This window comes from Taeniopygia guttata, chromosome 1A (assembly GCF_048771995.1).
Source record: "Taeniopygia guttata chromosome 1A, bTaeGut7.mat, whole genome shotgun sequence".
NCBI classification, from domain to species: domain Eukaryota; kingdom Metazoa; phylum Chordata; class Aves; order Passeriformes; family Estrildidae; genus Taeniopygia; species Taeniopygia guttata.
Window position 1 is genome coordinate 11,749,119 of NC_133025.1, and position 27,726 is coordinate 11,776,844.

At 38.2% G+C, this 27,726-nt stretch overlaps 1 protein-coding gene across 13 annotated transcripts in view; it reads left to right on the forward strand.

Moving 5' to 3' along the window:
• MAGI2 (membrane associated guanylate kinase, WW and PDZ domain containing 2) overlaps positions 1-27,726 on the forward strand; it is a 694,323-nt gene that overhangs the window by 659,279 nt on the left and 7,318 nt on the right. For 9 of the 13 annotated variants that reach the window (XM_072919262.1, XM_012568848.5, XM_030263732.4 and 6 more), the window contains one exon: positions 12,219-12,357. In XM_072919262.1, the coding sequence (XP_072775363.1) occupies positions 12,219-12,357 (139 nt within the window). Of the gene's footprint in view, positions 1-12,218; positions 12,358-17,908; positions 17,946-18,167; positions 18,279-27,726 lie in introns of all 13 variants that reach the window. The other 4 variants (XM_072919264.1, XM_030263741.4, XM_072919266.1 and 1 more) reach the window with 3 other exon arrangements.

Below are 27,726 nucleotides of genomic sequence, written 5' to 3' on the forward strand. Positions count from 1 at the left end.
GCATAAGAGTCTGTGTGGCCTTGCTTGGTTGTTCCAGCTTGCTGAGTGAGCAGCACAGTGATGCTCACACCAGTAACTAATCTAGGCTGTGGTCAGGTTCATGGCATTCTGCAAACCAGCACACTTAGTGCATTTAATAATTTCCCATAATAATAAAGTTCACACCAACCTTATTTGTGGTTATTCAGAAAGCTTCACCCATTCACACCAAGAATTATTCCTACCAAAAGGGGAGAGTTGGATATCCAAAAGCCAGGGTTCAAAAAAGTAAGAAGAAAGAGGGAGTTTGTCTCTTATTTGAAAGGAAACAGAACTAAAGTTTCAAATAATGGAGGAACATAAATATTAGATTTAAAACTGCTGTCAAAACCCATGTATGAGCATTCAGCAACATTCAAGACTGACATTTTCCTCTTTGTTTGCAAAAGAGTTACAGAGCTCCTATCAAACTCATAATCTGATATTAAAGCCCTCTCTTGAGCCATAAGAGAAATAACTTAAAGTCCCCTTTGAAAGATCTGGAGTCCAGGCTTCTGAACAGTAGGGTGGCATGTAATAGTTGGCTATAGCTAACTGTGTCTCACAGAATAAATTTGTTGCCATTAAGACTCTTCAGGCTTCTCAAAGGAACAGGTGGTATGTAGGCATCTGGGCTCTCTACATGCTGTATAACTGTGGAGTTTAACAACATAAACCTGTCTCCCTTCAATATGACATTTCCAAACATCTCAAGTCAGGGCGTCCTGAAATCACTTAAATTGTTCAGAGTTCAGTGAATATGTAGTCAGAGATGAGTTAATTAGGACCCTACAGTGCTTGGAAAGTCTTTTATACCATGCAAAACAGAAGTCTTCCTCTTGTTTCATTATGGTGTTTTTTTCCATTTCACATTTCTTTATTGCTAGATGTTGCACACATTTAGCTTGGTGTTTATCTAGTTACTTAATCACTGTATTCCTTTTTTTCAGCCCTTGATTTTTAGGTTCTTAGTAGATCAGTTGTCAGTTTCCACCAAATAAGGAATCATTCCCTTTCTGAGGCTCAGATGTAATACAGCTTCCATAGATACTTCTTATAAGTCCATCTTAACATGTGCAAAATATATTCTTTCTTTTTTAAAATTATTTTTCAGTTGCTGTTGTCTTGCATCTCAGAGATGACAAAATCCAACAGAAATGCCTGGGCTACCACATACCATTTGTCAGATTCTTACTGCACAACCAAATTTTTACCAGAAACCACATGCAGCTCATGTAGTTTCATACATAGGAACCTTCTAACATTTGTGGTTCTGGTGTCCATACATTGCTGTTGTATTTCTTCAGTCCATCCAGAACCAAGTCTTTGCAGGGTTATCTCAAGCTGTTTGTAATCCTGTTGCTAAAGGAATATGGAAAATGGGAAAATATGAAAAAAGCACTGATCATCAACAGGACTGATTGTTTTCTGTCAGTGACCATCAAATCAAATCAAATCAAATCAAAGCTTAAAAGGAAGGATGAACAATTTCTTACTCTACACTAAATGGAAATCCTTGACATCACTTTGCTATGCAGCTACCACAATCTGCACTGACTCCTTACTTGTGTAGAGCCTCTCTGAGATTTCTTGTTAATGAAGAACAAAGCATCTATTTGGGATGTTCCATCAGTGATTGGTCCCATATTAAAGGATGATTTCCTACAGTCTGAAGTGGAAAACACCTAAGATTGCAATCAGTAAGTACAGTTAGCAAGTAGCTCAGCTCAGCTTGAGAGTGACTAGAGCAAAAAGCATTAAAAATAGAGAGAAACAGTTGTCACACAGTAAAGAGATTAGGTGACAGATAGAGACATTTCTTTATCCAATCAATAAAGCTGCAGCAAGGAAACAGGAAGAATGAAGGAATAGCTTGCTCAGTCATGAGTTTTTGTAAACATTTAAGGCAATCCCAGCATCCAAAAATGAAGGATTTACCAGTTTAATCGTTAATTTCTGATATAGCATGCTTTGGAATCCTATTTTAGATTGAAAAGAAAGAACTGACATACTGCTGAGTGACTCATGAAAATCCTCAGGTTCTCCAGGTCCTAAAAAGCAGTGAAATCTTATATTCAGAATATTGGAGGAAAGTGGATGCTGCTGGAAAGGCTCTTTGCAAGTCTACTCTAACCACAGCAAGTACAAAGGTAGGAGGAGCAGTGATAGGTCCTAAGAGCTAGAAAGGTCTTTTCCACATGGTGTGCTGGCACAGCAGGGACTCAGCTGCTGAACCCTTGACGTGATTGAGGGCTTGAGAAGGCTGTCAGAAACCCCACTGAAAATTTGGAATGTATATAATACTAATATTTGGAATAATCCCACACATCAGGGACAGAAGTACACTCCAGGAAAATGCAGTGCTCCACCAGCAGCAGCTTGACTAAGGTTTTGTGCACACATCTGGAAGACAAATGCCCACAGAGTGATTCAAGCTAGTTAGGCAGCCCATCTTTTCTACATAAGTAGCACTTACTCTTAAAACCTGCAGCATACCTGGCTTACTTTCTGCAGTAATATAACTCTTACCTTCATAATAAGCATTCAGTGAATGTCAACACTGTCATTTCTATGGAACAAAAAGACAAAAATATTCTTAGTCCCATCCATTTATTCTGTGATCTGTGATCCATCTGAACAGTACAGGAAGATGTAAGCTGTGCTTTCCCACTGAACTGGATGTCCCTTTGGGGTAATCTAACTCACACTCCAATTCCCTACTACATACATCACTGCCCAGCCTCACTTGTGGAGAGACTAGGTGTGATTGATCTGAGCTCAGAGAATTCAACTGGGATACTCAAGCTGATGAGCTGGATGCCAGCCTGTGGCAAGGGGAGCTCAGTTCTGGGTTACTGTAATTGGCAGAACTCAAGGAAGAATATATTGACATGCAGACATAAAGCTGATCAGCATTCTACTGTTTGCACAACAAAGAAATGCAAACTGAGGCCCTCAGGGATCCTGAATATATTTTGACAGTATAAAAGCTTAATAAATCAAGAGCGAATTAGCTGTAGGTGAACTATTATTCAGCATTTCTCCAAAAATCTGGTTTTTTAAGAATTTGTTTGCAGAAAGGTAAGGATAAAGAGTATTCTTCTCACACACTTAATTAAAATCCTTCTTACAAAAATATATCCAGTCTGGCACATTCAAAGCATCCTTCTATAGCTATGCCTAGTAGCAAAATCTTTCAAGCCAGCTGTGAAAAAAAAAGAAGTTAATAATCACGATAAAAATAGTTAAGTATTAAATTTTAAGACTAAAATACTTAGTTGGCAGGCAGGCATCTTATTTAAATCTGGGTTTATGGAATATTTATGAAGGTTTTGAGGTCTAAAAAATTAATTAACCCTAACTTAAAAATTAAGAATCAAGTGTTAGAAAACAGATGAGCACACCACATGATGCTGCTCTGTTAATTAAAACAATTTGTCCAGCAACAGGAATGACATAGGCATTGACTTGTCTTCTCTATTTTTCCAAATCACGACAAGTGGAAACTGGGAGAGGTCATCTCTGAAGGCAAAAGGATAGATATAAGACCCATTGCTATGGCCCACCAGCCTAGTATCCTCATTCCAGCAAGGACAAGTAAAGGATGCTTAGAAAAGGAATTTAGGACAAGTATGAAATGATCCTTCATTGCATATAACATCCAAGATGCTGTCAGTCAGGAGTTTATATATTTTTCTATGCTAAGATTCAGCATTGGGACTATTTTTAACCACTTATTTGAATGTACTCATGCTTTTGACATTCCAGATATAATGTGTCAGTGGATTCCAAGTCAAAGTGCTTGCATTGGAAAAAAAAAAAAAACTCCTTTTTTTTGTTTGTAGTTACAATATAATAGCCTTACTTCATCATTCTGCATATCATTCTTTATTCTATTGATCTACATCATGTACTAAACGTGATCAGTCTATTTCACCTTGCATCAAAAGGGAGCTGCTCTTTGTTCCTGACCATCCTCACTGGCCTCCTCCAAACCATTTCTGAATGTATCACATTCATTTGGAGGTGGAAGCACCAGAACAATTTGCAGTTTTCAGGATATCGGTGCTCCTAAATGACACAGCAATGGCTTCTGCTTTACTCTCCATTTTCCCTCTAACAGTTGGTATTCTGTTTGGGTTTTTGGCTGTGCTGACATTTTCAGCTTAGTGAGCTAAGCACAAGGACAGTGTGTTTCAGCTGTGTTTTCAGTGGTGATGGCTGATTGAGAGTGATGGAGTACATCATTTTCCACATGTACTATACTTGGTGCTTAGCACACAGCACCACTGGACTTCACGTGCTACTTTAGCACACAGGACTGTGCCATCTTTTTTTAGTGCTTTTAAGTTTAGATATAAGAATACTGCATGGTAATGTGCTGTCTGCAAATCCTATCACCTCTTCCCCACACCATTTGCAAGTATGCTGAACAGAATAATCACTGTGGTAAAGTCTTTTGATTGTGAAAATTGACCACTTATTTAAAGCAATTTTTCCCTAGAATTTAATCTCCTGCTTAGAAGAGACGATTCTTTTTCATCCCACAGCAGGGCCTCTATTGAAGACTTTACTATTAAAAGCTTTGTGAAAATGTCAGTATACTAACCAGATCACATTAATCTATATAGTCATTGAGAGCTCCAGTGACCTGCAATAGATCTGTGAGGAATGGCTTCCCTCTACAATAGCCACACTGACCCTTTCCCACTGTATCATCATTATCCATGTGCCAGCTAAGCCTCACCATCCTTATTGCTTCCTTCTATCTGCTCAATTGAACATGAGACTCACTTGGTTACTTTCCAAGACCATTCTTAAAGACTGGTGTCACACTTGCCACTTCCCATTCCTTTGAAATTCAGCAATTTACTGACTTAAGCAGTAGATTATATCCTATAGCTACCAGTTGAACAGCTTCATATCCAAATTCCTTTAGAACTGAGGATAAAAGTCATCTGCTTCTGGTAGTGTCTCACTATCTGTTTCATCAGTCTGTTATAAAATCTTTGCCACGGACCCTGCTGTTGGAGTCAGTTTCTAACTCAACCCTGCAGTGAGCAGACCCTCTGCAGGAGTTTTGCTGCCCTCCTCTTCAGTGAAAATTGATGAAAAGAATTAATCTGTTTTCTGCAGTCTTTTCTACCTTGTGCCCAAACTATTTTTTGAGATCTGACAGACTCCATGCGTATGGTATGCTTGAAAATATCTTCTTAGATCTTATATTTCAGCATTTTTCCTCCTCAAAATCTTTTTGTGGTTTCATCTTCATCTTGTTGGAGTTTATGTTCTTTTCTCTTTTGTTGTGTGGATGCAGCTTTGGACGAAGGAATCTCCATTCTCAGGTTTCTCTGTAGGATCTATAAAATCGGCTTGTCAGACCTTGAATTTGCTTTGCTTTTGCCTGATAAGAGCTGCCTGAGACCATCAAGAAGATACCAGAAAATTTTCTTCTTTCTTTTCATAGTCTCTATTGGATCCCATCCCTGATTGTAATGGTGAAGTAGATGTTATTAATATTATGTTATGCTACAATGAGTTATCCTACCTCTGTTTTGAAAAAGTAATAGTGTATGAAATACAGTAGGGCAATGCATTTTCCTTTTACCTTTGACAGGTTTATTTCACACATACATGGATTATTTTGCAGCAATGTTGTGAAAAGCATCAAGTGTACTGTAGTACCAGAAATCCACTTTGCTGTCTCTTCAGCCCTCATGGCTGAAATCTCCATTTTTCCCTCTTGCACTCCCCACTCTTTGCAGACAATCGGGCATGACTATTTTCCGCTTTCTGAGCTCTCTTTCTCAGATAGCACTATTATTTCTTTCTCTCTCAGATAAAGGTGAAAAAGTAAAAAGAAAAAAGCTAGAGCTCCTGCTGAGGAGTGGTGTGAAGGCCTTTTCCTGCTCTGCACCATGTCCTGTGTCCCTTCTTTCCCCATTCTTTTGGGCAGGAGTCAAGACCATCTCTCTGTGGGAACAAAGGGCCTGGCATTTCCAGGTGTAAGAAGCCCCAGATGCTTAAAGTGCTCGTTGGTCACAGAAAAAAAGACTTTTTCACTCCAAATTTTAGGTGGTTATTTCAAAAGTAGCATGGGACATGTTATTGTAATTCCCCCAAAGAGAAATACCATGTCACCTGCTGAGACAGCCAAGCTCACATACCTAAAATGCACTGGAGGGAGTCCAAGTTTACCACAGCCCCACAGCTTTGCTCAGGCTGCCTATTGCACCTGGGATTTCCAGGCAGCACACATTCTCTGCTGTGAGGAGATTTGCACAGCACATATCCAGCGTGTGCCTAACTCCAGGCAATGATGCTAGAGCTTGACAGTACTTGGAAATTCACCAAAATAGATACTCTGGAATTGCCTTGTGGTCTCCAAGTACAGACAATTTTTCAGCCTTTTGGACCAACTGACAATAACAACTGCAACAAATAATATGTAAAAGTGTTTCAGTTATAAAAATAGAATGCCCATATAAAAATAATTAAATGTGATTTGTCTCGTTCCTGAGGTTTAATTATAAAATGCATTAATAAAATGACAGATAGCAATGCCCTCCACACAACTCACTTGAGGCTGCTTTTATCATTAGATCTAACATAGACTGAAAATGTGCATACACAATTAATTTTACTTCATGCAACTGGGAACCATACACCTGTTTAGAGACTGTTCCTTATGCTCCAACAGAGGCAAACGTACACAAGGCTCTCATCTGTAGTTTAAAAGCACACTCAAGCAAGGAAAAACCTCTTTAATACATTAAAACTATATATGCTTCCCTTCTGGTTCACCCTGTTTCTGAAACTCTGTTTGTGTGTATGGTTGGCTTTTTTTAACAAGACCAGTAATAATTGCTTTAAAATATGGCCAGAACAAAGGCTCTGCAGATAAACCCACATATACTTGAGGCACTTTATTCTAATGATTTGGAGAAGCTTTACAATTTTCTTTCTAATTAACCTATCAATAGTAATGTTACTTAAACATTCCTTAGGAATATTATCTTCTCATTATTGCCAGAAAACATGTTGCCCAATTTTATAGCTCAGTTGTTCTTACACATGGATGGAGCATCTGAATTAACTTGAACTGAAACAGATTTTGTAAAGAAACACTCTCCATACACACAAACTACTTTCATAATTTCATTTAAAAAGATTTCAAAACATTAAGGGGGTGAAGCATTCGGTGTTTACTTTGTGCTTGCACATCATAAGAATATAATAGAGGAGCGTTCTGCTTACCAAGTGGCATTGGGTGAGGAGGAGAACCAGTGTGTTTCAGTAGGTATTCTTCCCAAACAGCATGGAAACCCAGCAGTGGCCATGTTCTTCAGGAAGAAAGAAACACAGTGTAAAAGCACTGTGTATAAAATTTCCAGATTCATAGCTGCAAAGAACAGGTTTCTTCAGAATAAATACAGCTTGAGCATCAGCCAGGCAAGCGTCCCAGGCTGTCTTGCCAACACGAGTCACCCTTAAGCTGCTGAAAACGCCTGGAGGACATACAGGTAAATCACTCATGCTTTGTAGTCTTTGCTGAAGACCACCAGGAAGGTTAAAAACCAGAGCTGATGCCAGCCTGGGGAGTGTCCCACATGCAGGGCTTGCCTGTTAGGATGGGAGAGGATACATCCAGCTGTTTCACATGTTTAAAGGAACATGAAGAACCGGGAGAAAAGAGATCTACTGCCTGATGAGATGGCTGAAATAGTCAATGTTTTCTTTGTGTCAGTCTCCATTGAGATGTTCCCAAAAACATAAACAAAGAAATCAGTATAAATCAGATAAGGAGAAAACTGCTTAAAGCATACTTAGATTCAAGTTTGCAGAACTTGTTGATGTTCATGTATGCTAAATGACTAAAGTAAGTCAATTTATAGATTATTAGTAATTATGTCTAAGAATTCATGTAGGACAAGAAGGTTACACCAGAAAAAGTAAAACATATACCCCATTTTCAAAGTCAAATAAAGAAAATTTACTTTAATTTTTGTGCTCAGAAATAATCTGTGACAAGTTACCAAAAAGTTGAGAAAGTTCACTGGCATGTGAATTGTGGAAAGCAAATCTTGTCACACCAGACTAATTTTTCTTTCTTATTTTCTTTCTGATTTTCATTCATTTCTATGTGGAAAAAGAAGGAGGAGAATGTACAATCTTCCTTTAACCTGTCAACACTACCTTCTATGAAATTCACATTAAATGGTTAGGGCCCTAGGTGGAATCTCTTTTAACGTGAGAATCTCTTTTATACTGACAATAATTCCTCTCAAAGACTGCTCTGAATGATTTGCTCCTTAATAGTAATTACAAATGTAGTTCTGAGGTGTCTGGAATGAAACCAACTCAGTTCAATATTCCATTAATAATTGGAGACCTACTGATAAATAATAAAATAAAATTTGCTGATGCCAGTATGTCACTATTCATAGGGAGTTTTAAAAGACCTTGAGAAACAGACTGTTTCAAAATAAAAATTTCATACTAAAGCAGTCAATCTGATAAAAGTCACAGAGGTGTACAGTGCTCAGTTTAGGGCAGAGAAATCAGATGCACAATGATAAATGTGAGGTAACTGCTCAGAATCCAAACTGACCGCAGGTTGCAAATCTGATGTGTTACAAAAAGGCAAGAAATTTGTTCTGTGAACATTATTATTAGTAAATGTGGAAAAAATGTTATCATTTTGATCTGTTCTACCTTCATAATATCTTCAGTTTAGACGCTGTGAACAGACATGGAAGGATCCAGAAGAGAAGTGTAGAGAAATTCTGTGTGGCATAAACTGCAGGAATCATCTTTTGATACTAAAAAGAGAAATCAGGATTTCATGTAACAGACACTGATTTTATGCTTACAATTACCTCTGGCCTCACCTTGGTGTACCTTCAATATGTGCGTATATCTGAGACACTCTTTAAAAATCACTGGATTTAGAAAAGATAGAAATAGCTCCACAAATCTAAAAATGTATTCCACAATAGAAAAGTTGAGGGAGAAAGCATATTTGAATGCCTGGACAAAGAGAAAACATACAGCATGGTTTTGTCCCATATCAACCATAAGAAAATCTACATCATGGAGGGAAAGGAAGGTTATCAAGATTTAACTGAAGGAAAAAAACAAGAACTCTACCTTGCTGACACATGGGGAACCACTCCTCAGCCAAGGTTTTCTCTTTTGTATGAATTTCCATATATGAGTGCAAAGTCTAATTGAAGCTTTTCTTGAGGAAGGAGTATGGACAACTTTTCCTTGTTGTTTTCTCATCTAACCAGAGATGGATTTGTGCTGCAAAGGCAGTATAATTCAGCTGTATATTAGTCAGCCACAAGACACAAAAGCAAGGAACACAATTAACCCACTGCTCCTGCAACTATTCATTATACCTCTGGTTTCACCCTTTCTGCTGTAGATTTCAGAGCACCTAGTTTTTGCAAACTTGTTACTGTCCTCTCCTTCAGTCACATAACCAAGATGCTAGCCTTTTTTTAAAGCTTTCTCAAGTTATTTGCACATAATATTTTATAAGAAAATGAAATATCAAATCAACTACAATATTTTATAATGAAAGTAAATACCAAATGAGCTACATGCTGCCTACAGAGAAAAAAAAAAAAAGTGAATTCACAGAAATACAGAAAAGGTTACTTTAATACAAGATAGTTCCTACATATTGACCAGTGAAAACAGAAGGCAAACAGCAAGGGAAAAATGTGACATTAACTTAACCTTTTTACATATTAAACTGTATTAAAATCTTTCTGTCTGTCTGTTCTGGAGTGCAGAGGATTTTATTTGAAGGACTGTACATTCTCTATGCAGCTTTCAGTACTAATTTTAAAAGCTATTCATCAAGGAGTGTTACAAACACCTCTTTTATTTGATCTAATCTGGCACTTCTCTCAAGACATGCTAACAACATTTTAAATACCTTCTGCAAAATATGGTCTACCCAGGCAATGTACCACAAAAAGAAAGAACTGACATTTAGAAACAGGTTTTCCCAAAATCATTGAATTTTTTCTGTATTTGGCCTGATTAATATCCTTGTGGGGATGCTACAAATGCATCTTCTGTGTTACAGGAGTCGTAACACAGATTTTCTCTTTTTGCTCCAAGTGTGTGAGCCATCTGCATTCTCCAAAAGTCTGGGGGATGCAGAGAGCCCTGTATGGCCAGACCTGGGGGAGATCTCACCATGATCCAGAGAGCACCTGTGTTGTGTGTCAGTGTGACCTGAAGGCTATCAGAAATAGTTTAAATTTTGCACTGCATGGTACAACCAAATGCATTCTTCATAAGAGAGAAAATCAGCTGAGGAAGAAATTTGCACTGCAAAAATTATCCTGCACAAAATAATTCTGATTTTTTTCCCCCACTCTTAACACTGCAGCAATTACAAAGTGTAATAGCAAAGCTAATAGGGCTTATTTGGATCAATGGCTTTTTAGTTACACAGAGTATCAGCATAGATTGCATACAGGATCGTGGGACAATGCAGCTCCTATTGAAAAATATTAATTCTATTCATTCCTATTGAGAAACACTGCCATAGTACTTCTACTAGCATTCTTTCTGTCTCTGAGGAAAAGGATTAGATAACTTCTAAGTCCTTCTAAAAGTAAGGACCTAGACAAGTTCTTGACAACCTTTCCAGTTTTCTTTGATGCTAGGAGTTGTGTTGACATTTCATATTGTGCACATTTATTTGGTAAATGCTATATTTCAAACTCAGGCAAGAAGGAAAACCTCTGAAGGATTACACTTTGAGCTGACAGAAGTACAATTGTAGCAAAGAAAACATACAAAATAGAAGATATTTCAGTGTCCAACGCCAGCTGAGAGCTGGTTTTGTTGAGACAGTCTTGTAAGAGGGAAAGAAAGACCTTGAAGTCTGTATCCTTTCCTCTCTAGGATGTGTAGGCATTGTTTTAGCGTGGTGAAAACATCCTGTGAGGAAGCTGTAGGTGGAGAGTGAGGCAGGTAAGATCCTGCTGAACAAATGTGTTCCTCTGGCACTGACAAATGAGTGTGCTGACCCACTCACCTGAGACCCTCATGCCCTACTTTTGGCTGCCCATCACCTGGACCTGCACCACTACCAGCACCAGGAGATCATCCCTCCTTCTGGGTTTCACTAAGGGGGCTAGGAGGCTTCTGCAAGACACAAATTCCAAAGGCTGTGGTGCTGCTAACAGCAGGCTCACGTGTCACCTCACTGTGTTTCTTGTTCAAGGCTCTCACAAAGGGGCATCACAGCAGGCTGTGCAGTGCTGCTCCCTACATTGCTCTCAGCTGTGCTGACCAGGCACAGCAGAAAGCAACTGCTCCCCTACTGAAGGAGAAGGTTTCCAGCATGGAAAGCCAGCCAAAACCAAAACATGCAGGCTGGAGGCAAAGCCAAGGAAGTTGGGGTGGATGGAATGTGCAGACATCAGTGCCACATTTAACTGCTGTAGAAATAGAGCAGAAAAATAATAATGAAGCCAGCTCTAACTGGAAATCTGGCCAGGAGATGAGTGGCAGAAATCCATAATCAGAACCCTGGAGTTCAGCTGCTCTAACTAGACAGTTCAGCCACAGGCTGTGATTACTCCCAGCAGAAAGCTCCTGTGGTAAATAGTTCAAAGTATGCTCTTTGAACTCCAGCAAACCTGCTTGTCCTGTGTCATAGCACTAAACTTTCTTTGTTTAATATAAGGTGCTTCATAGCAACTCTTAATTTGGTGTGAAAATTTACTACCGAGGTTTGGAAATTCAAATGATGGAAGTTTCTATTTGTGCTTTGAACCTCTCTTTTCTCTATGAAAACAGCGAGTGCAACGAAGTTCTTCTCAGGCTCACGCAACACTGCGTGTAACAGAGTAGCGCAGATAAAGTTCCGGTGATTCTGCCATGTCAAGCAATTCAACAAAGCCTCTTATATGCAGAAGATGTGAGCAAGTTACAAAGGCATTACACTGATTTCAGCAGAAGACAAGCAGCATTTGATATACCATGTTCAGAATCCACTTTGGAGGTTATTTGATCTGCCAGTAATATTCCTCAGATAGACAGGAACAAATTTACCTTGATGTGTCTGCCTGTCATTCAAGTAACCTGTGATCCATTGAATATGTCTCTTCCTGAAACACTCATTTTACTGCAGTTCTGTCTGACTCAATATTCTTCTTACCTGACAGGTAGGAGATCAAATAATTGAAATCAATGGAGAAAGCACAAGGGACATGACACATGCCAGAGCAATAGAGCTAATCAAGTCTGGTGGCAGAAGAGTGCGACTGTTGTTGAAACGTGGAACAGGCCAGGTCCCAGAATATGGTGGGTTTTCATCTTTACATTTTTAAATGTGCATGACTCTATATAAATTAACTATATTGCTTTTGAATTAAGTAGCAGTTGCAGATATTTATATATTGTAATTTCCTGGAGCACATTAAGTATTTACGTGCTTAAGTGCTTACCTGTGTAGGGGTGGACTTACATTGTGTACATCGCTGTCATCTGCTGCCCTCCCAACACAGGCAGTGACTTCCAAGATGTGCATTGGAGGAAGCACTAAAAACCTCCTAGGGGACATCTCTGAGCGTGCTGGGAGTTGCTGATTTGCCCATAAACTCTCCTTTTCTTCCTTTATTGGAATTTCTTCCTTATTGGTACTTCTCTGCACATTTTGAGTCTCAGCAGATGATTTTGTTCCCATGCAATTGTGTGGCTCAGGTTGGAACTCTAAGCCTTGTCAAGAATGTACTCCTTTCTTTGACAACTTCATCCATTGTATTGTCCCTGACAAAATACATGTATGATCAATTAGAAGCCAGTTCTGAATTTAAAACATGAGATTTTGCTTGTTGTGGTGAGAAAACAGGATCCATTCTTCTTATATTTTGTTTCAGAGAGATTTCTGGGACTTTTTAAATATTTCAAAAAGCATGAGTCATTTAGACAATATAGAGACCTTATTTCATAACTGAAATGACAAAAATTAAAAATAAATTAACCAAAGGTAATTTCAAAGATGAAGAGTTTTGGGTTTTTTTTAACTGAAATCAGAGCTTACTGTATAGTATGGTGTAACAATTTCATATATTTACAGAAGTTCTGTGATGTGGACCTCTGGGCCTTAAATCTCTCAGGAAAAGGGCTACTTTTTAATGAAAAGTCATTAACTTCTTTATGCTATGAGGTCCAAAACTCTATTAAACTTTTTTACTTTTACTTTTGAAGTATGCCTTCCCATTAAAATCAGAAATTATAGTCACATAAAAACTTAAATACTTAGGCTTAAGTATAGGTTCAGGTGAGCCTTTGTTGCCAACATAAATTCAATACCTCTGTTAAAGTCAGCTACACTGAATGTCAATTCCTTCCCAGCTGTCAATACACATGATAATTGCACTGTTTTCTTCTCTAAACAGGAGCTAATTCTATGGCTAAACCAATACTCAGGACAGTGTATGCTGCATTTTTTGCAACTTTCAAGAGCTTCTGAATAAAGGCAGAAAAGATGGGCCATAGCCCACTCACCTTGTAATAAAGTTAGTGATTTATACTTTTGATGAGTAGAAACAAAGCCAAACCGGCTTTCAGGGCCTCTGATAAAATCATACTATGACATTTAATATCAATTTTAACTAGTGTGCAATCCTTTCAGAGAGACCTCAAACAGAAGTTCAGGTCACCTCCAAAACTGTCTAATGGGGAGAGGTGCATCATTTTTAATGAAAGAACAAACAAACGGCCAGGACTGATGCAGTGGTAGTGATCCTTCTCAAACCAGCAGTTCTCTGTTTCCTCAGAAAACAATTTAATCTAAGGTAGGTCCAGGAGGCTACAATGAGCAAAGAATCATTTGCAGTTCAGACCTATTCCAAATCTGAATTTCTTAAGGTCCCAGTTCCAAATGGCACTTAAATCCAAAATTAATTTCTGTTATTTATATAATCTTATAAAATTGTACATTATTCCACTAAAAAAGAAAAAATCTAAAAAAGACTCCACAAACATGAAAAAACTTTAGTGTAAGTATCATTGATTTAGGAAAACAAATCTTCCAAAATGTGCACAAGTCACGCCTTCCACAGAAGATGATGGGTAGAAAATACATATAAACCACTAGAAATCCAGAAACAGCTTTTAGTGATAAGAGAAAACAACAAGATGACTTCACAGTGTTGTTTAAAACCAAGCTTGCCATTTGGGAAGGCATTTGGAATACTGTAATATTACAATTAATACAATAATCTGTTTTTTTAAAAATGCAGATTGCTGAGAAATAAAAGCACTACAAAGAACTGCTTTTTAATCAGACCATTTTCCAAACTGCATCTCCAGGTTACAGCTCCACAAAGGAGGAGAGCTAAAAAAGCTCTCTTTTTCCTACTGTGCTGAAAAAGGAGTAAAAGTGTTCAGGAGTTACTTCATAGCATACACACAACCTGCAGAAAGCATCTGCAGCAAAGGATAACATCTGCACATCTGCAGTTCTTAATCTGTGCTTTATGCAGGCAGAGAAGTGTTAGAATTGTATCCAGTCTGGAGAGGGAATGGAAGCAAAATAAGAAGATGCCTGTTGAAATTAACTGAGATAATTAAAGCCCTCCCTAGGTCATTTCCCAAAGGTGCAAGAAGTAGTTCAAGAACAAACAGAAGGCACACCTAAATTCCAACAGCAGCCTGCCTGGGAAGTTAAAAACAGAAATTAACAAACAGAACCAATTAAAATGGGAGGTCACGTCTCAAGCAGGCCAGATCTCAAGGTTAAATCATCATGATGCGAAGAACATCTGTCAGAGATCCCCTGAAACATCTTTTCCAAATGTAAAAGTGAATGCAGAGAAGATTGTGACAGTAGGCTTGAGGACAAAATGGTCCTGAGGACAGCAGATAGTCAATATTTAGTAACTCCCTCTTCCTTCAACCAGAATTTCACAGCTGAGATGTTACAAGACTAATTGGAGCTCTTTTTACTGAAATAATCAGGTTTTTTTTAAGTAAGTCCACGTCAGAAATATTTCTTATACTCATCAGGGTCCAGCTGTGGAGAGTATCAGTGGGAAATAAGACTAAGTTGAGTATAAAAATGCAAGGCTGGAGAACAGAGCTGGTATTGGGACTGCAATGGTGGTGTGCAGCAGAAGCCTAGGGATAAATATAGCAATAGCACAAGTGTACCAGGGGTTTATCCTGGAAATTCTCTCTCAGTCCCTGATGGGCAAAATGGTCATGGACTTCCCAAGTCAGGTTTAATAATGCTGTGGTAAAACCTTTCCAACAGCAGCAACGCTCTGATTCACAGCACTAAAAAGGAGAAAACTTATCTAGAGCTACCTAAACCAACCAGCCAAGACTGTCACATGTGTCTTCTGCCTTCAATTTCTTGATTTTCCTTGTGTTTTAAACTCCAGTGCAATGTTTCTGTTAGTACAAAATATGGTGGTATGTACTTAAGTGCAAGAAATGTCAGTGTTTGAATGATTATGTGATTGACATCTGTAAAAGCAGTGTTAAGAAAAATTCATCAATAATAAGAAAGTGATTTGAGAAAGAAAAGAATGTGTACTGAAAAGAAGAAAGCACTTAGTGAAGAAACAAAGAGTGAGCTGCCGAGAGGGTGTAAATCTCCTGAATGAGTTATGTCAGTTTATACTGCCTGGAAATCTGTCCATTTCCATTCTTGGAAAATTCTGGCTGAGCTGAAGTACTCTTCAAACCTAGGGTAAGAAATAAAGTGTGCTGCAAATGCATAATTTACCTCCATTCAGCTGCTGATTTTGCTTGAAAACAAATGCCAAAGATCCCAGCCCATTTCAGAGGCAGAAATCCCCTTGTAGCAGGCATGCTACCATCAGAATGTAAGCAAAGGAGCTCAGACGTGAGTAATGCTCCAAAACCGAATTGATTTCACAGCAGGGTGCAACAAAAGAAGTGTTGAAAACAGATGTTTTATCACCCAGCATCTTAGAACATGTTTGCTGAGGATAAGGATAGCCAGAGGAACCGTGCTTCCATGGGAGGTGAATTATCACAGCTCATCCAAACCTGAAGAACATCAGAATCATGTTTCATAGGAAACAGTCTGCCAGCTGAGCGCTCCAGAGAACCAAGTCATAGTAAGAAATCATTTTAATGTGCAAGAAAGACTAGAAGTACTGCTGAGAATCCTGATCCCAAAAAGCACTTAGTGCCTGGGAAGTCTGGCTGCAGAGAGTGTGAGGTTTCATTCATGTCCCAGGACACAAAACCCAGAGTCATCACTGCAGAACTGAGCACTTCTCCCACCAGCATTAAAAACAATGTGAACAAAGTGATGGATCAAGACATTGCTTGCACTGGCTGCCTAATTTCCCATGTGTGCACCTACCTAAGGGTTTACTGACTTCAGCAGGAGCTACTGGGTGTGCAGCAGCTCTAAAAATCTGCCTGTTCACACTGTGGGAGCCTCATTACAGATCCTTATGTATTTCAGGCCTTAGCCATAGCTATAGAAACACCATGAGAAGGACATGTACTTAGCATGGCCAAACACTGGGATGAAGTATCATCCTCAAAGGCAAAATGCAGGAAAACTGTTCACAAAATCCCAAAATTGTAATGTTCAAGAGGAAGTAAAGCTGACAAATCAGTCCCTCCATCCAGCTGTGAGTTTTGCAAGAAGCAAGTTACATCTAACGATTGATCAGCCCCAGAAAATTACAGGTTTTTGTGGGAACACCTAGTCCTTCCTCTAGATGTCTTTGGAGGAAGTTCCCTAGGAAAGCCTGTGGTATTTCACTCTCAGTCCCAGCAGTCCTGGCAGCTTGTTTTTTCTGGCTTACTGCTCCTGGCCTTTCCTGACTGGAGATTTTATTACTCACAGTACATTAAAATATATAAGTTCCTAGAAGTTTCTAAAATCAATGAGTCTTATAATCAAATGACTGCCAACAGCATGTGAAGGCAGAGAAGGCTGAGGCAGGTCAGCACCTCTAGGTGGATTCCATCCCTCCAGCAAGGCATAACCCCCTGCCCCAGTTGTTTTCTGTCTAGTAGTGCAGAGGTAACAAAAACACTGAATTTCGCCTGTAAGGAACATCTAAACTAATAATAAATAAACTAATTTGTTTTCATTCCTACTTGTAGGACTACAAAATCATCTGTTTGATATAAGGTTTGATATAAGATTTCTATTAAGTTTCACTTTGTTTTAAGTTGCTTAAGAGCTCCTGCAGGAAGCTGTAAATTTCAGAGACTCCAGCCTATTTACACTGATATTCTAGAAAACTTTTCCATTCCCTTATCTTGGACATCTGGATCTGGCCCTGAGCATTCTAGGTCACACTGTGGTGTGACACTGACAGATACACAGAGCTGTGGGAGCTGGAATCACTGAGGTCTGGAGAGCAAGGGATCTGCATTGTGTGGTGATGGTTGGTGCTTTATGGATCTACACAGTGATGGTCCCTTTCCCTCTCTTCCCCTGCTATGTTTGGCTTTATTAGAAGACATGTCCTGGGGGTGCACTGAGTATTTTTGGAATCTCTGTTTCTTCACACAGTGCCAAATTGTGTACACCAAAAAGCTCACCCCACGAGTTCATTACACACGGGTGGTTTTACAGAACTAGAGTTTAGATTCAGTTTGGGCTGTTTAAGGGAGAAAGATTGAAGTGTCAGTATATGCAAATTGCTGGTTAAGAGCTAAAACTGACAAGTTATTCAGCAATAAGTCATTTCTGAAGAAACATCTCTTGCTTCAGCACCACCCCAGCAAAAAAAAAAACCCCAAAAAATGTCAGAGTTGATACCAATACAAGGATTTTTCTTACAAGTAAATTGGCACAGTTCTTAAATGCATTAAACCCTTTGCTTTTGATTTGTTATGACTCCTTCAGGAAGCACCTCAAGATGTACTCCATATCCATAGACCAGGTGAATCTATGTCCTGAATATATATGTACAGTAGTTTCAATAATCCACTAATATTTAGACTTACAGCATGCCTATTTGTCTTAGCTTTACAGAAATACTTCTTTCCTGTTACATATAAGCTTTTCTCTCAGTTGTTCTAAACTTACTAAGAAGTCTCTGCTCTAACAATAGTAAAAATGTCTGTATGTCACTGGTTCTGTTAATTCTAATGATTGGTCCTAGGCTGTTCCTCCCCTTCCTTTAGGAATGGTACCTTCCAGTCTCTCCATGTGCATGAAAAGTGACAAGCATGGGTCCCCATATTTCTACTTATTGGGCCACCCTAAAGACACGGTTTGTAAACTCTGCATGTATATTATCTTTCTAATACATTTTGTTTCTTATAACTGTTTAGAGAGTATTTTCCAACTTCTTCTTACATGCTAGCTCACTTAATAGTTTCTACAGTATTCAACTTTTCTTTCATGACTGATTGTCTAAGATATCACAGCAGCTATGCATTCTACAAATGTATTTTAATATCCTAAATTATAATGAGTTTTGCATGTTATACTGCTGCTAGTGCATAGGTCTGCTATATTTCCACTTTTTCTCACTACAAAAATTTATCTTCTGAATATGACTTTTCAAGTAGAAAATCTTGAACTTTGGGGTTTAAGCTGTAATTTTCCTCATTTTTATGGCACTTGGCTTGCAAAAATATTAACAATATGAAGGTGGAAGTTAGGTGCTGATCTCAAACAATATTTATATGCATCCTCTTAAAGATATAACAAATGTAAAATTGAACACATTTTGAAATGTGCTGTAAGGCAATAGTCATTTATTAAGCCCTGTGGTTATACTGAATTTACACAAAGCTCTTTGCTCTTGATTTCCAGCAATTTTCTTCAGAGAATCAGATCCAACTGCAGAGATTGTTCAGATACATATAATTTGTAATATAGAGTCAGGGCCCAGATATGATACTTGGAAAGCAAAGGAAAAGAAAAACTTGTTTTTTTCTTATTTTCCTATTGATTGCTGTCATCACAGAAAACACAGCAGTGTCCAGATGCATTCAGCTCTGCCTGCTGCTGACTTTGCACAGTGTAGTACAATTTGCTACAATTATAAGGACAGTCTCCCACACTGAAGTAGACAGATTGGAAATAGAAAGGGAGCAATATCCAGAGATGTTCTTCCAGCCTTTGAGCTTCAAGCAGCTCCTCCAGTGTGATGCTCACAGAATTTCTGCCCCCAGCAACCAGACACTAAACTGGGCTTAAGTTATCAGTTTTGTGCATGCAGATGCAGGTAATCTAACCAATATGTTTCCAGTTAATTTCCAGTCTGTGTTCATAAATAAGATTTTTTTTTTAACACAAATACATCCTTATGCTTTGCTGCTGCAGAGCTGGACACATCTAGAGGCTATTTGGAAATGTTCCTGTGTATTTCAAGTGTGTATGTCACCATCGGAGACGTCCTAGCTGAAAAGTTCCTGCATCATATAGAAATGTTAATTCCACCATTTCTTGTATTCTCACCTTATCTCTGCTTAGCTCTTCACTGAATGTAGCTCAGAGAGGTTAGAGGTTAGATACAAGTCCCAGTGTTCAGCTCAATGAATTGCAGTAACAACACAAATTGTACATATTTATACCCTCAACTTTCTGGGCATCATCTTTATTTTTCCTCCTAGAGAAAAACATAACATGAAATAAATATTTTTCCTGAAATAAGTAGAAATGTAAATACTCTATAAATATAGCTAAAGTTAGTTGTGCAGTCACCCAGCTGTGAATGGTTCTCATTTATTTGGCAGGAAGTGTCGCAACAGAATTTTTTTCTCAGTATAATATATCCAGAAAATCAAAAGAAATTCAGTTTTGGTCAACACTAAAACTGAAATACTTGCTTGATAAAAAAGCAATGTCATGTCAAGTGAAAATATGTTTGTTATAAAATGTCTCCATGTCAGATATTTTTAATGAAAGAGTTTGGAGGGGAAGAATTTTCCTAAAGAGCATGTTTTATGGGGCTTATCCAAACCAAAAATGTGGCTGTGCTACCATTCATTAGCGTATTAAGCAAGGAGTCAAATTTCCTGAAGCAGAACAGATGAACTGACCATTCTAGTAAGCCTTAGGAGAGGCCCTACTATAACATTAGAGAGCAGTCTGTTATAAGACCCCATCTCACCCAAAGGAATTGTTCCCTTTTGTATAAATAATCACTTCTGGAAGAGGATCAGCAGGCTTACTTGAACTTAGACATACCACAGGAGAGAGACAGGTGGTTTGAAAAGTACCTCCAGATCAAGTGATACATGCCTGGGCTTCCTTGCACCACGGGTTTGGTAGCCCTTACTAGTGACCACTCCATTTATGTTTGCAAAAAATAGAGTAAAAATTGGGAGCTTATACTGTGGGGTGATTCTTTGAAAACAGTTATATCCTTCAGAAGATGCCAGTTTGCAGTCTGCTACAAACTGATTTTTCTAGTTTCATTAGAATGCCTGAAGCTTTTACATTTGTCTAATAAATGGCTAAAGCACCTTGGCCTATACTTTGAAGCCAGATACTCCTATCTGTATGGAGTACTGATCAGATAATCCAGTTCATCTCATTTTTAATGCTCATTTTATAAATCTCCAGAGCTGAGATTGCGTGTTATTTGAAACTTGAACTACCCTATATATCATTTATCTGATGTGAGTGCAAAAATCAATAGTCATTTTGGAAAAGTGCCCTTTCTGCCTGTGACCACCTTGGTTGAACCGCAAACATTCATTCATATTCCTGCTGCATTTCCAATACCACCTCCTTATTTCTAGCAATACCAACTTAATTTCAGGAACCTGTGGTGTGTAAAAAGAAAAAAAAAATACTAACTAAATGAACCAATATACTGGTTAATAAAATTGGTCTAAAACCATAAGGCAATTTGAATATGGGCTCCCAAATGTTCTAGAATGTTTTATTGCTATGGGTAAAAACTATTCAAGGGCAAAAATTAATATTAAAACCTGCTTTAAAAACATGTCTTTAGTATTTAATAAATATGTAGCAGCTGGCAGAAAAGTAGAACATCTTCTATTAAATAACAGTGGATGTGTATGCATAAGTGGGTGCATATAGTTATTTCTGTCTTATAGAAAATTTCTGTTTCAAAAGAGATGCAGACATTTATCCCTTGATATAGAAATAGAAAACACAGTCTTGAAAGAAAGAGGGACACTTGAGATGACACTTTCAGTTTTCTGGCAATGACATTGAGCTTCCAGGAAGGCAATCCCTCACTTTTAAAATGCAAAAATACTGAGTCCTAAACATTGCTTTGGCAATTACACTCGCTGTGGATTCAGGCCAGTCTAGCTGAATAGTCTAACCCAGGCTTCCCCCATCTGTATAACAGGGATAGTAATATTTACTTGCCTATCTCATGGGAGTGTTATGGGGATTAATTATTTAATGCTTGAGAAGCACTTTAAAGATTAAAATTCCTAGTTGACTACTCAGTATTATTACTAAAGCAGAACCTTGCTAATCCACACCAAAATTGGCAGTGTCCCCCTCATATCTGAGCAAAGATTTATTAATAAGGTTGTTGAGCAAGTTCTCTTATAATTAAAGCTTCATTATTCTAATATAATATTCTGGAGTAGATTTACTAATATGGTGTAAAGTGTAGATAATTACTGCTAAACTACAGTGAATAAAACAGATGAACAAACATTATCCCGGTTTGGTTCACATAAACTGGCAAGCAGAGTTCCCAAAGAAGGGCAAAGTCCCACCCACAAATCTTCTAACACTTATTTTCATGGCTCCCTGTATTTCCATCCAGTTGATAATACTGGAAGTACCCAAAATACAGGACCTGAGAGAACACAGCCATACCTCTGTCTCCACAACATCAGTTTTTCCTTTCCTCATGTAATCCAGACAAGTAGGTAAAATAGGAATTCAGTAACACTTACTGTGTCTCTGCAGTTTGCCCCATAGGACTAAGTCCAGTCCTCTGCTGTTGCAGCACAATATCCTAGAAAATCCTTCTCCTGCTGCTCATCTCACATCTCTCCTTTGCCACAGGCCCCCAGTTAATAGCAAGACTGCATCACTGCAGCATGTTCTTACTCAGAGTTATCTTCCCCACGTGTCTGTGATGGTGTCCTTGCCACAGGGAGCTGTGGACCAAAGGGAACAGTGTGAAGGCACACAGAAATATTCCTGTATGATCCAATTCCTGTGCCAAAGAGCCTTGCCAGTGGCCTGACTCTGTGATGTTCAAGACTAAATTAAGCTAACAAGGCTTCTCATGGTTTCTCCTCATTGCCATCAGAAATATGATGACTCTAAATGCTCACACAGAGAGGGACACAAAAAAATGTTATTCCAGTCATTAGGGAGGCAAAGGCAAGCTCTGTCCATAGAGGGACTTGCAGGTTCTGCCCCTGTCCTCACTCCACCATCCCATGGTGCAGCTCCTGGCTGATGCTTTGTGGCCTGACCACAGGGAAAGGTTAGCAGAGGTCATGGCTTCTGTCAGATTTCTTAGAGCTCCTTATTCCAGCTTGGGACAAAAAAAAACCCCAGAAAATGAAATGTGGGGTTTCTTTTTTTTCCTTTTTACTTTGACAATATGAAGTAACTCTGACTCTCCAACCAATGCTTAACAAACATGACCATAGAGAGTGTTGAATTTTGTTGAGCAAGAGCAACACAGACATGCAACCCAGAATTTTGAACATTTTCTAACAACATGTAGTTTGTGTTTACTTACTAGGAGGTGAATATTACAGTGTAAAATTCATTTATTTGTGCACTTCCATCTCATCATAGAGTTTTGAGATAAATTTGTCTCAGCATTCCAAAGATACCAGATTCTACAACAGCCCTGTGGTCCCAGAGTAAGCTCTGCACCCTCAGTGCCTAAACACACCCAGTCTGAAAAGACTTTGCTGAAAAGACACTAAACTGCTTCTGCAGATTCTACCCTAAGCAGAGCAGTACTACAGGACTACTTATTCATGAGCTTTGTGACTGAGTTCAAACCAGTGTTTTACTTAGGATCCTGCTCTCACTCATAGTGTGAGAACCTCAGTGCCTACCAGAAACAACTTTCTAGGAGTATTTCATACATAGTCAAAATGCTCCTCACTTGTTAAGTAAATTTTATTTATTATCTTCATGCTTTTAATAATAACAGCTATTTGTTGACCTGACTGAATGTGATGCCTACTGTTAACACCCATTTTAGCTGTGATAATTCATAATTTTAATATTTAACTTTAATTAACGTGTGTAATATCCAACTCTTAAATTATTCAGTCTCTGCAGAATGTTTTTCATTAATACCACACATTTTATTAACATATTTATGAGCACCTTTTATGACTTAATATGGCTTAATTCTATTAATAAAAACTAATTTAAAAGTCATTATCTTTTTTAATTATACAGTAACTTCCAGTGTAGTTTCTCCAGCTCCAGCATAGCTGTGAGAAAGAACTGCTGAGGTTTCTCCAGTTCTACTCTGCTGCCTGATCATACAGGAAGAAATAAAACCTTCTCTATTGACAGGTTGAGTATTGCCTGAGTAGCTCTGATCTGGTAAATATGTGAGATGCTCAGTACTTCAAAAAGGGCACCAAACCACCTGGAGGACCTATTGAATAATAATGTGTGGTTAGAGCAGCATCACTCAAAACTGGTACTTAAGCTGTCCACACACTTAATATTGACATCAGAGAGTAGCTTCCTGTGGAGGGTAAAAGCCCCATGCAGGCTGCTACTCTTCACTTTGGCTCTTTCAGTATTAGTAATCCTGCAACATTTATGCAGATGGATTAAGCTGATTCGAGGAAAAATCTAATTTACCAAGTGTTACAACCTGTCCCTGGAGGCAAGGGTAACTGCAGTTCTTATTAATAGATCTCTTGGGAGGGGATTGGAGTGAAGGAACACTGAATAATCAGAATTTATAAATATATATATATATATATATATATATGGTTTATTTATATAAGTTTGTGCAGACCTGCTTTGCTCCTGGGCTGTGACCTTGCACATCCTCAGCAAAGCACCTGCTGCTTTTGGAAATGGACAATTGTTTGAGTCATTAACCATTACCATTCTAGTCTCTCACACCATGTTCACTCTGGTGATCACAATGATTTAAATATTTAATTGATAGGACTGTTTATTAAATCATTTCTATAGAATAAACTAAACTAGGTCTTGGAATGAGAGGTAAATCATCTGGCCTTAAGATTTACAGCCAGAAGACTATTACAGTAAATTACTAAAGGGATTTACCACATTAAATTACCTGTTTCTGAAATACAACCTGCTAGTAGGTGTGGCTCCTTATTTTTTCCCCTCTCCCATCCTGTGCTTTGGATAGCTTTTTCCTGCATAGAAAAATGATCCTTTATTATTCTTGCTATTGTAAGGGCAGTGTCAAAGTCTCAACCCAGTTACAAGGTATGGGTGATGTTGGAGAGAGCCAAATGCTGCAGAGCTTAGGCATTATTACAAAATCAGAATGAATTATTTATGGATGTGATTTATATTTAAGGGGTGAACAATGGCAGAGTAACCAGGAAAGGGCTAAAGCAGCACTCCAAGATATTCAAGACAATCCAGGCCACCTGCTCTCCATGGCAGAAAGTCTGTGTGTTTCTGAATTCATTAGTTATCTCCTGTGTCAACCTGAAAGGTCTCAGGCCACTTACTTGCAGTGGCCTGTGTTTTCTAAAAAGGACCTGATGTGGGGTGATGTTTTATCCACTCAGCTGTCATCCACAGCCCCCAAAAAGGTTTCCCATAAGGAACTCCCCAACTTTGGTTGTGTACATGTTCAACAGAAGAGCAGACATCTATTTCCAGAGGTCTTTTGAGACACCTCTCTCTCTGACTCTGTGAGGCAATTAAATTATTATCTCAAGTGGTAAGGACAGTAAAATGCTGGTGAAACAGTGCCATAATTAAAGAACTAACTCAGGGAAAGGGATTTACTGATAATTCCCTGGGTACAATAATGTAGGATCAAAACCAGTGCAGAATAATAATAGGAACCCTCCAAGTCAGAGGAGTTACTTCCCATGTCTCTTTGTTAACCATATTTAAAGACTACATTACATAAAAAATTGAAAAGTGCTTTCATACATAGTGCTTGCTACAGATTAAAGCACACACAAATCAATGTGTGGCTTTCTTGTTTCAAGAAAACATGCAGCATTTTTCTAAAGAATTTTAAAACTTTTTCCCCTTGCAATATACAGTTTTCCCCTCTTTTACCGAAGTTTAAATTTTTCCTTTCTCTCTGTTCTCTTAGCTCCAACACCAAGTAAGCTAAGCTCCAACACCTGAGCTTCTGTAGATTTGGTCTTCCAAGCATTACTAACAATCTGCTCTTTCTGAATTGTTGCAATAATTCTAAAATTAGCTCTCTGAACATGAAAGCACTTCTCTGAAAAATCCCTAAGCAGAGTACAGAAAAGGTGATGAAAGTGAATTTTACCTGAGATGAGATCATTCAGTCTCATTAAATGGCCCTTGCAAGAACTTTATGAACACTGTGTCTGCTGCAAAAATATATAGGGCTTCTTCCATTTAATATCTAGGTAAAGTATATAATGGAAGATGGGTATACTGAACCCAAAGGAACTAAATATTTGCTCATCAGTAATGACCAGGAACATGAAAAGAAGTAGGGTATCTGAGTATCAATGACACTAGGAACTGAGCCAAGCAGGATGTAGAGCTGTTCTTCCCAGCATTGGAATAGGTCAGTGGCTGAATTTTCTGGATGTAAAATTAAACATTTCACGTTTACAGAGGAGACTGAAGTGTTCATCGCTTACACTACATTTACATTTATATCTCTTCAGTTCTTGTGAACATCTGCAGAAGCCATGCCACCAACAGCTCCATGTAATAAGAATAGTGGCCACTTTTTCCAGTATTAAACCAGTGACAAAAACAAAAATGCACAATGACTTTGAGGACAGAAAAGCTAGGTGTGGCATTGTTTCATACCACAAGTATCAGTCTTTCCTAATGAATCATTCTGCTCTTTTCAAAATGCTAAGTACAAAATATAGAAGTAAAAGATGTCAGGATTCAGATGCATGTTTGTTTTCCTGTAATCTTTTGTGACTTGTAAAGTAACTCTGATTACCCTGAGCAACCATCCTCAAACTTTGGAAAAACAAATGTGTGAAGCCAAAAGAACCAATTACTAAAAAGTAGAAAGATTCCATTCTTGAGCAAAGCAACATTTAAAGTTTAAAGTATTTATAAGGTACTCTAAACATTCAGAGTGATCATGACATTGTTGAGTACAAACAGGCAACTGGGTATAACAAATATGACTACATTAAGATAGCAAATTAGATTAGGTTTTCATTGTATCAGAAACAAGACTTCAAAATACTAAGCTGATCATTTAACTGCATGTGTGAGAAAGGAGAAGTAGTTCATATACTAAAATAACTGAACATAACCAGGGTTTATTTTTATAAATGAATATGGCATGTGTCTAATTCCTATACATAGAATTACCATTTTGCACCCATAGTATGCTGCCATCACACCTTTGTAAAGCATAAGAGCAGTACTAATGATGGAAAGGCTATCCCACCTGGATGTGCCCACAGTGACTGAGCAAAGGAAGTGCCACATCCCACCAGAGAGCTCCTAAACCCATTGGTGTTTGCTTCCAGGGCTACTGGTGTTCAGGGATCTGAATGTGGGTAATTTCAGTGCAAGGAGAGAAAAGCCAAGTGTAATTTTAAGCCAAGAAAAGTGCAATTTGTGAGAAAACCTTTGCATAGCATATTGAATAATTAACAGGAATTAGAATTACAGCTAGAAGTCGAGGCAAGCAGTAAGGTGGGGGCAGAGCCCATTGCCACTCACTTTCTGAGAGGGGCTGGGAGAAAGGGCAGCATATTGTCTCACATTTCCATAATGCTCATAGCTGAACAGAAAGTACCAAGAGCTTTTCTAACCATGAAATCTTCAGAGAATCATTTATTTCAGGAGACAAAGGGTGCTGTGTGTTTGGGCTGTGGAAGTGTCAGGATAAAAGATTAAAGATTCTTTATGTATTCTGAAATATCCCTCCTTAGAGAGTGTTAAAGAAAAGCTTCGGGAGACCAATGCAATCAGGAACATCAAAGACATGTCAAGCTATAATGAGAAAGACCCAAATGCACTCTTGGTGCAGCACTGCCAATATTAGTGGATATTCACCAGGGGACAATTTGTCCCATTTTTGTTATTAGCAGCATCTGTAAGAACTGCTTGCCACCTCCTGGCAATACATAATTGCAGATTAAAAAAATGGGGGAAAAAATAAAGTACCATATTTTTTATTCAATCAAACCCTTTTTGATTCCCTAGGAAAATAATTCTGGGAAGATATGAGAACAGCTGCTTAGACATTTCAGAAAATACTTCATTCAGGCTAATGAAACTGTTCAAAGTTTTAATATATTGTATATTATTCATATAATTTGAAAATTAAAAAGGCTTTGAGATTTTATTGTATTTAAGTAATAAAATGTGATGCAATTTCTACTCTTATTACTAAATATTCAATAAATTAATATTATTACTTTATAGACAATTATATCTGGTGAAAAACCACACATCCTTGATGAATTACTAAACAATTATCTAAAATATTTTGATGCTAAGGGAGAACTTAGCCACAAATCAGAGGTTCTTGGGCAGAGCTCTCCTCTCTATTAGGACTAAAGCCAGGGTTCTTTTTCTCATGACTCAGC